This window comes from Halyomorpha halys, unplaced genomic scaffold, assembly GCF_000696795.3.
Source record: "Halyomorpha halys isolate HHAL.00 unplaced genomic scaffold, Hhal_1.1 Scaffold785.1, whole genome shotgun sequence".
NCBI lineage: Eukaryota > Metazoa > Arthropoda > Insecta > Hemiptera > Pentatomidae > Halyomorpha > Halyomorpha halys.
Genome location: NW_027114505.1, coordinates 722,870 through 733,531, shown reverse-complemented (window position 1 = coordinate 733,531; position 10,662 = coordinate 722,870). Strand labels below are relative to the sequence as shown.

Below are 10,662 nucleotides of genomic sequence, written 5' to 3'. Positions count from 1 at the left end.
TTGTGTTCTGATTGTCTTATATTATATTATTATATGATCTTATTATTATACAATTATATGATCTTCTTTGGTGTAATTGTGTTCTGATTGTCTTGAGAACCCGCTCTGAGATAGAATCAATAATGTTAAATAATTTAAAATAAAATTCTCATATCTATTTAATATTTAATTTATTCATTTCAACTTTGTCAGCATCAAAGCTATATTTTACATCTCAGAATAATAAAAACAGTTAAATTCCTAATAATTATTTTAATAAATTTTAAAATATTACAATATACATGCAGCGAGAACTCTGTAATCATGAACATTAAGATTTAATTTTAATCAAAATCTAACAAAAAATATGGAACCTCATCACTTTTTCCACAGAACCCTTAAATTAGCATGTGAGTAATAAGATTGTAACATGTGAGTTAAGTCCACTAATCCTACTCAGCGGGAGTTCCAGTTGACATTGCATCAAAGGGCTGAACTACTAAGAAATTACTCAAAAAGCCTTCACTAACCCAATTTTTCACAATCAGCTAAATCACGCTTAATCTTTCTTCTTTTAGATGGTTGCCCCTTCCTTGCTTGGTACATTTCCTTAATATCAATTGTATATAAGAAACCAGCTATCAGCAATTCACACTGCCCGAGGCCAGATTCCCAAGCCTTTTCCAGTTCAGCAGATGCGCGAGGATCATACTGCCACCATCCTAAAACACAAAATATGACGTTAAATTAACAATATTGACAATTTTCCATTATCCTAAAATAGAAAATATGAAATGAACTTATCAATATTGACAAAAGTAGTACATGCTCAAATTAGAATCGTAGATTAAAAGTCTAAAAATTTATTGGTCTGTCATGTGCCTTCAGCCAGAAAGTTTCATCATGACATGATATTCTCACTCACATCAGATTGAAATGTTAAGTATTTTCTCATCAAATTCTGACTATTCAAAGTTGATTAGATAAACGCCAAATTCAAGGATGAAATTTTTGTAGAAACATAGTCCAGGTGGCAGTCAACAAAGACACAAAGTAGTAAGAAAGACACTATTTATTGGTAACCAACATTTTACACCGTTTTGCAGTGCTAAATGAAAATGAGACACAAACATTGTAGAATGTGTTAAAAATAAGAGAGTGTGCATAGAGAATAGTAGGAAAGATGATATAGAAAAAAAATTTGGTATACAAGAGGGAAATGTAGTTAACAAAAAATATGAACACACATGAATAAAACATAAATTAAAAACAGGTATAGTAAAGAGTGGTAGAATTGTAAATAGATAAATATTAATATGCACAAGTATAACATTAAACCATTAAAAGAAGTGAGGAACAAATGTGGTGTATTAATAAATCAAGCAGACGTAAATAATAATAATAAATCAAGCAGAAAAATAAATGTAGGTTAATGGGTAGATAAAGCTATGTAGGACAATAAAATAAAATAAAAAATAGATATGCTTCATCTGGGTCCTCAAGGTAGAATAAGAATTTCGGATGGAGAGATAAACAGAGTGGAAAGAAAGAGAAGTGGGAGCATCCTCAATGGAATTTTTTAGTAACGGATATATCCTAAACGTACATTTCTGATTATAACAATTAATGTGTAAGAGTATAACATGGTCAAATATATGTAACGGACCACCCGGACATTCTTCCTACAATTTATTACAGACAAAATATAAATCTTCCAAAATAGATTTTTTTCTGTTTCCAATCTCAACAGTCCCAAATCCTCAATGCTCCTTAGTATGTCACAAAATTAGCACAAAATACATCTCGCCTAATACTCAAATGAAACCTTACTAATCTTGCTTCTTAATCAACAGGCTGGAAAAACTAAAGATAATATTAAAAAATATAGAAAAATAGAATCAGCTGCCAATATATTTGCATACTCAATATGTCAAGAAAGCTCACAGAATTCACCACTGTTAGTATATCACACCTCTATCTCCCAATATAATGAAGAGTTGAAGTGGTTCTATCCTTCCTACTGTCATAAGTATTTATTGACATCCTTCCCCTACCAAGTTATCCAATCCCATCATCCGACATACATCTCCAATCTCCTATTCAAATCCTCCATCCATTCCCGGTCTTCAGATTTATGAACAATGATCTACTTAACAATAGCTTGTGACAGATCTTTTATTATCAGATCCTTCTCCCTCTGGAACTCCGTCCCTGCTGTCATTTGTCACTCTAGTACCCACCCCACCTTCAAATCCCGCCTAATCCTTCACTTTCTATCCATTCAGATTCAAAAGAATTTAAGTTAATGTTCTTGTTTTCAACTAAAATTTGTAAATCAATTGAATATTTTATTTTTTTAAATTTATAATGCCTAAAGGTCAAAAACTTGAACAAAAATATGATGTCAAATCATATATTTATTCTATTTTTGGACATTGCAAGTATACTGTGTTCCCCTCTTCGGCAAATACAGTTCACTGTTGGTTTCAAATTTAGAACATTTAATATGTTAAAATCACCAGCATAAGTATATAATTTTCAAGAGAGAAAGAAATACTTTATTCATTCATGCTGCCCAAATACATCGGGTTGCTACATTACACAGCATACTGACCAATCCGTGACTGGACAAACATAAGTTACATATTTTTACTATGATAATATAATAGATAGATAACATTTTTTTTTCTTCCACAGTTTTCTTTTACAATTAATACCAGTCTACAAACTAACTACAAGTTTTTCGATTTATTCCATTTCTTTTTCTTTCCCTTCCATTTCACAACCCCTATTTCATTTGATCAACAAATTCCCCTATATAACAAATATTAAAATAATAACTAAAACAACTAATTAAAATAATAACTAAATTAAATATAACAAACAATGTTATTTGATCAATGATTCTTGATCTGAATGAAGGTTTAAAAAATAAACCATAACATTGTAAACTGATGTTCTTAATATTCAATTAAAAAATTTTAAATATGGACTTCAGCATTATTTCCTATTTATTGTTAATTATCAATTTTTTTTTCTAACTTATTATTATTATTAGAAGTTACATTTTGATTAATATTATTTTTTACTTTCTACTCTAAGGCACTAAAGCCCAATTTTTATTTTCTGTATTATTATTCTGAAGGGATACCCCAGAATTAACAAAGAAAATTAGTATCACCATTTCACATAATTCTGTATTAGAGGAAGTTAATGGCACTATAGGATGACTATTTCCACTCCAATTTGTAGTAAGATACTCATGTTCTCAAAACATGATAACTTAACCTTATTCTCACAACCATAAAAAACAAAAACAAAGCTGCAGCAATGGTTGCCTTCACTAAATGTCAATAAGTCAAAAATCCTGGCATTCATCGACCGAATAGTTATTAGAATTAAGAACATTCTTCATATCAAGATAGTAGTTTATATCATCCAATTATCAGGTAGACTGATTCTGTCTCAAAATTTTTTATTTTAATCTCTTAAGTTCCCATAGTAAGTCTCTTATTCTTTCCTAAATTAACTTTTTTTCCTTTTAATTCAATTATTTCCTGGGCTTGGACAGTAACAGATTCTCTCTTATCAACATAAAATTAAAATATATAAATAATAATAATGATGATGATGAAAATGAGAAAAGAAAATTAAGGATACGGAAGTGAATAGTAAATAAGTTTTACTTAAATTATAACTACTACTTAAAAAATAGATGTTTAAATAAATTTACGCTTTAAGAATGGGCTAGGAGCAACGGCATGAAACCCTCCACTTCCGCCCTCGATGGTAGTCTTACTTCTCTCTTTTTTCAAACAGACAACTGCAGCGAGTAGGTTAGTCGATGTACGACATGTCAATCTCACAAGAGGAGATCATAATACAAAAAAGGCAATTCTTCCTCGCTAAGACCCCCGGAGAGCGATGGTCATATATCACTTTTGAAATATTAGCTTAAAACGGGAAGAGGAGACTTTAACGGCATGAATGAATAATGAATAAATAATGCCCACATATTTTTTATTATAGATTTTCATTTGGAAATAGAGAGGTTGTGGTATTAAGGGGGTCATCATAGACAGTATTGGAAAGGTCTAGAGTGAGGGATTGTCCAGTTTTCTTGAACTTTTATTTTGATTAAAGAGCTATTCATGGAAAGTAAGATAACCAGATCTTGTAACAAGTTGTGGGGCATTAACATATTAGAGAAATTGTTAAGGTAGTGGGGACCAGTTAACTTCTACTATAAGGAAGTAAACTTATCTGTTGGGAACTGCTACTATAAGGAAAAACTATATGATCATAAAACTTCTACTAGGTCTATAGAATGTTGAACAAACTTTAAATGAGGTAAGAATGTAATGAATGGAAATAGTAAGTTATTTTTCGCATAAGTTGATTAAAGAAAATTGCTAACAGAGAAAAACAATTTGGAAGTGATAGGATGGTGGAAGGTACTAGATTTGTGAATTTTGGCCAGTCCATAAAAACTGGAACAACACTTTTGAAGAGAATAAATGTTACCGAAAATATGTTAAGAAGATGGTTGGGGTGCGGTAAGTAAATAACACAAATAAATTGAAAGAATTTATTTAAAGTCCCAATGTTTCGGCCAGAGTTTCTAGCCTTCATCGGGGCTACTAGTAGAAGATCGGAAATCTAATGCACTTAGCCCTGAGGAAGGCTAGAAACTTTTTGGCAAAACATTGGCACTATTAGATAAATTCTTTCAACTTATTTGTGTTATTAACAGACGGCACTCCCAACCATCTTTTCATCATATATATATATATATTATCTAAGGTCGACTATCTTCTCATCATTACTGAAAATTGAATGCATTTTTTGGAGGGACATATTCTTATAACTTGAACTACTCCTAGGTATATTTAATATAATTATTTTAAAATATATGTATTAGTATATTCTAGTATATATTTTGTTCATTTCTCATATATACAAATTATAATTTATTATAGCGATTTTCATGCTCTTTTTTTTTTTTTTTTTTTTTTTTTTTTTTGCAACTCAGACTCAGCTCATATTACAATAAGTTTTACTAATCTGAGCGTTTTTCTTTCTTGGCCACCCTTCACTCCTCTTATTAACTTCTTGAATATAAAATCTTCAAAAGATTTTCTTTTCTTTATTAATCATAACAAATATTAATTTATTAACCTTTTTTTCATCTAACTTTAGTTTGTTTTAAAGGAGCTTTTTTAGCACTTTGACAAGTGAGAGGCTCCCCTGGAAAACCATGACTTTTTTTTTATATTTTCTTTTCTTTTAAATTAAATAAGCATTACATAATGTAAAAAATGTTACATTTAGCCTAATCATTTTTTTTAACTATGACTACAACTACAAGGATTCCAGAAAGCTATTATGTGCCACCACATTTTCTACAAAATATTTAGACAACACGAAATAGTCTAAATAATGTAAAAATTACATATATTTTTTAAAATAAAAAATCTTTTGAACATATAAAAAATGTTATTGGAAGTATATAAAATAAAATAATACATGAGTAAATAAATTAATATACTTAAAAACAATTAAATTTTATAATATAAACAATTTGAAGGATTGCAATTATCCTTAAAGGTAGCAGAGTCCAGAATGATCGTATGAAGTGGAAGCTAGGACAGCGCTAAACACGTTTTGGGACAAGGTGAAAGAGAGGTGCTAGGGCTCTTCCAAACAGTCTGAACGCAAGCTATAAAAGTGACCTTGAGGATAGCTCATCATCATACATGCTCTCAAGCCTTGATGATAATGTGTCATCAACCGCGGTCAAAGTTTTAGTTCATGTTTAGTTTTGTTTTAAAAATCAAAATTGTACTTGCAAACAAAATTTTAATTTTATAAATGACTGTTGATACTTTCAATTTGTATCATAAACATTAATTCCTGTTTCACTGTAGCCGTGAGTCAGCTCTGTGGATTCGGGATTCACACCCAGCCTCATAAAGTGGGTATCCTTAATTAATTAAAAATCTGGCAGTCAAGCGTAATTCTGAACAAATCACCTCCTTACACAACTGTTGGTCTAGTAACAGTACTTCCTTACAAAGTACAGCATTCCTAGCTCTTCATAGGTTGTAGTGGTACAGGTTTATTATCATTATTACTTTTTTTATCATAAATAAGAAAAACAAACATGTCTATAATTAATTAAATAATCAACTAACAAATTATAATCAATAATTGACTGAGTAAGTTGCTTTAAATTAAATGATTCTAGTTGATACAGAATACATAATTAAATTTATGTGATTTCAAAGTGGAAAGAAATCAAAGAATTTAATTATTTTATAAAATTTAAGCAGTCATAGTTTTGTTTTAAAATTTTACTGGTATATACTTAGATGTATTATTTTATAACTAGAAACAGTAAAAAATAAATAAGGTCATGAATTAGGAATCTCTTTTTGACAATATAAAACTGGTATATTTTCTTCATTTGAGTAATACAACATAGAAGACATACTTATAATGGAAGCAAAATTATCAAATCAAATAATAAACATACAAAATGTTTTATAAGAAACTAGATTTCTTGAATATAAAATCCTTAGGATTATTTAAAGCTTTTATATAAATATTATACATATAATCCAGAAGAAGATAACATATGTTCATGAAAATGACTAGGACGGAACTGTTTATGAATTGTATTTGCAATTATACTGTCTAAAATGTTTAATTTTCTTTATAAGAAATTTTGAAAATAAGGGTATATATATATAGCTAGAATTTATTCTATTAATTAAGATTTGCTGATAATACCTACAGTTACAGGTACTTACTTTATACTGTAAATTTTTTTCTAATAATAAGTATATAACCTTCCTAAGTTCTATTCAAAGCACCTTTTAATTATTAACTACCTCATACATATCTATATTTATAGATGTAAATTCACTAGCAGTCTAATAAAACAGGCAGTGATTTTCTAATAGATTTGCTAATTTATAATTGAGGTAGATTATTAAAATAAAAGAAGCAATAATTTAATAGATTAAATAAGAAAAATTGAATAATGTAACAGTGATGTACAATTTTTTTTTTTAAGAAGTAAAATAAGGTTTACAACCTTACAATCAAGAAAAACTAATAATTGAAAAATGAGAACGAGATATGGCAAGAAAAAAAAAATCACAATTTTAAAAAAAATATGTATATGGAGTTAGTATTAATAATTGCTTTAAATAATTGTAGCAAGAAAAATAAATAAAACATTAGAAATTAGTGCTGAGAGTACCTGTACTTAGATGTTAACTTTAAGTGAAACAATAGCGGAGGGCCATTTTCCTAAATGATCTAATAAAACAAGTTGTACAATTTAAACTATACTTTTTCTACATAATTTATTGTAAGCTGTATGAAATTTATAAGATGACAATCACTAAGAAGCAGCTAGTTAGGATGGCTGAAAAATTAAGAGCTTCAAAAAATCACATCAATCAGTTTTATTTTGATTCGGTAAGAAAGATTTTTTAAATCAAATGGTTTAATAAAAAAGAAAAAATCTATGTTTTTAGTTTTTGTTCTGAAAAATATTCAATTCCAAAGCATATAATAATGAAAAACAAAAATTCAGATAGGATGTGGCACACAATATCCAGCCCGATAACATCTCCTTGGCTGAAAATCCTGAAATTTGATTATTTACTATATTTGTTCTTTAAAATGGACTAAAAAGTAGGCACTGCGATTACATCAAAGCTACTGTCTTCCTTTTTCTTCTACAACCCAATCAAGAAATAATAATTTTTATTTATTGAAAAGTGAACTAAATTTCAAAAATACTATAATTAAAAATTGTTTCAGTACATTTAATAATAGAGCTTTGTAAGCTTTAAGTTAAGAATATAAGGAGGGGGAGTTAATACTTTAGATATCAAAATTATTGCTCATTTACATTACTACAACTATATTTACTTTTTTTTTTTTTTTTTTTGCCAGACCTCCATATTTAAAACATCTATATAGCTGAGTTGTGATCCATAAAACCATGTACAATGAGAATCAGCCATTACAAGCCGAATTAAGTTTCGAACATTTACAAAATGTGTTTTATAAACAATTATAAATTTTTGTAGTAACAAAAATATATGTAAATTAAAGTTTTGATATTTCCACAAAATCTGTTTTCACATATTACTTGTAACTTGTCTAATCTTAAGGTCCTTCTTATGTCACATTGGTTTTCTTGTCTTATTGCAAGGTTACCATGTCAATTAGTACTTGATCTTATGAGGAATGTATCTCTAAGAGATCCATATTTTGATAGCTTAAACCGTTTTTCCTAATACCTCGTAGGTTATAGCTAGTGTCTTTTAGTTCCCGTATCAAATTTTCTTTAGTTTAATTAATTTTGAGTATGAAAGTAATTTTTTTTTTTTTAATTGAAAACAAAACTATAACAATTTATCTAGAAATAGAAAATTTAAAAATGTTTATGATAATGTTAAGTACTACATTACATAAATTAATTCTCGTTTATGAGGAAAATAATAACTTTTCATGTTTATTGTTTACAAACAGTAATTGGGCATTATCAAGTATGACAAGATAAGGGGGCGATTACCTAGTTAAAGGGGCCAAAAGATTAGACAAGTTGTTTTGGAGACTAGACTATTTTAGGTAAATCAATTTCAACAACAAAATGTCAATACTTACAACTTAATACAGGCAAGAATGTTGCTGAATTGCCTCAGAAAATTATAAAATTTAAACCCAATTTTATAAACATTTTATTAAAATACAAAATCTTTAATTTGTAAAATTATTTATTTATACAAAGTTACAATATATCTTGTATTTAATTACATGACCATGGTAATCACAGTTAGGTTATTAAATTTAATAAGCATTTTTGTATTATTGAATTCCAGCTACTCCTCTCTTATTAATACAGGAAGGCTTTTCCCTGACAATACGTCTCTTCTGCCAAGGAGCGTTACTCTTGTACTGGATTTGTGAAGCCAGATCGATCGTGTATGTACTCCCACAAATAAGGGTCTCAAACTGATCCACGCCATTCTTATAATAATCTTCAATTTCTTTTGACATCCTCTCCTCATACTGCCACCACCCCCCTACAGTTAACAAACCCCCCACGAAGGGTAACAATTAGTTTTTTTTTATAAAAAAGAAAGGAAAAGAATGAATGAAAGAAACAGAAATGGCATAAATTTTAATTTTAAACAAAACAATCATGATTGTAATTAAATATTTTGTAAATTTCAAAACATAAAATAACATTTACCTTAATTCCAGCATTATAAAATAACATTTACCTTACCATCTTGTATTTTTTATTAGAAACCTTAGAATATTTTTGTCCTAGTTCAACAGTACTATCTAGCATGTACTATCTCAAAAAATGGTTATTTTGAGATATGCATGTAATCTTAACAATAAGGGTAAGTCTATACAGTCTCAGTCTAAAACTGTAATATATCGAAATATATTATTTATTTAGTTTTTAAGACACATGTTTTACTGTATAGATCTTACCCTTATGGCTAAGATTATATGAATATCTCATAATAACCATTTTTTGAGATGTTATACTGTTGATCTGGGACAGCTATACATTTCTTTTTTATGAAAGTAAAACTGAAATTATGACAATAACTTCCCAGTTCACAGAAACATAAATATTAGGTTTTTATGATTAAAATTTCTAGTGCAGTCAACATTAAAGACATGTAAGATTATTTCAATGATGATAAGACCTAGTTGAAATTAAAGACCACCTAATTTTACAATGATTTACTGAGTTTAATAAAAAATGTCAGTTGTTTTCGAGAAAATTGAAAAATAAATTCTATATCTTCTAAATGAAAGTAAAAAAATACTTAATTAAAACAACAAATAGGATGAATTATGCTAAAAAAATAAATGCTTGGAGAAGTTTGTCGGGGGGTGCGGTCAGCAAAGAACAACATAAATAAACAAAACCATATTTCTTTATTTTATGCCGACGGGCAAAAAACGTCGGCATAAAATAAATAAATATGGTTTTGTTTATTTATGTTGTTCTTTGCTGACCGCACCCCCCGACAAACTTCTCCAAGCATTAATCTACGGTCAACTATCTACACCTCATTAAAAAAATAAATGATTCCAAATTGGAATCTGATCCAGAAAAACTATTTAAGCTAAGTGTTAAAAAAATATAATAAGTTAAGACATGCCTCATGCATACAAAAGTTAAAAAAATTGTTGTTTTCTACAATACACGTAATCTCAAAGAGTGGATAATAAAAATTGTATAGCTTATCTATATTCAATCAAATAATACTGTCCTTTTACAAGTCTTGGAAGTGGGAAATAACAGAAAAAGTGGCAAAATGACATAGTATGATAAATTAAGTACGATATATATTTTTAAAAAATAATTAAACTAATAAAAAATTTCCAAATAAATTTTATCAGCAAAGTTCTAAAATTCAGTCAAAATTAAATATAATATATGAGTCACATTTAGGGCTGAATTCATAAATGGCCCTCAAATAAAACAATAAACAAATAAAACAATTTTAATGTAATTACACTTTACCTATTCTTAAATAAAACCTACACTTTCTAAGCGAAATTGAGTACTTAAATCATGTGTTGAGATCAAAATTTTTCAGTATTTGAAAAAAACAAAAAAACATTTGGGGT

The 10,662-nt window shown here is 28.3% G+C and overlaps 1 protein-coding gene across 1 annotated transcript in view; it reads right to left on the bottom strand.

Moving 5' to 3' along the window:
• Positions 1-509: 509 nt before the first annotated feature.
• LOC106686149 (Ring finger protein 146) overlaps positions 510-10,662 on the bottom strand; it is a gene marked incomplete at its 3' end in the record, with an annotated part of 12,888 nt that continues 2,735 nt past the window's right edge. The window contains 1 exon segment of the mRNA XM_014429307.2: positions 510-701. Coding sequence (XP_014284793.1) covers positions 510-701 — 192 coding nt within the window.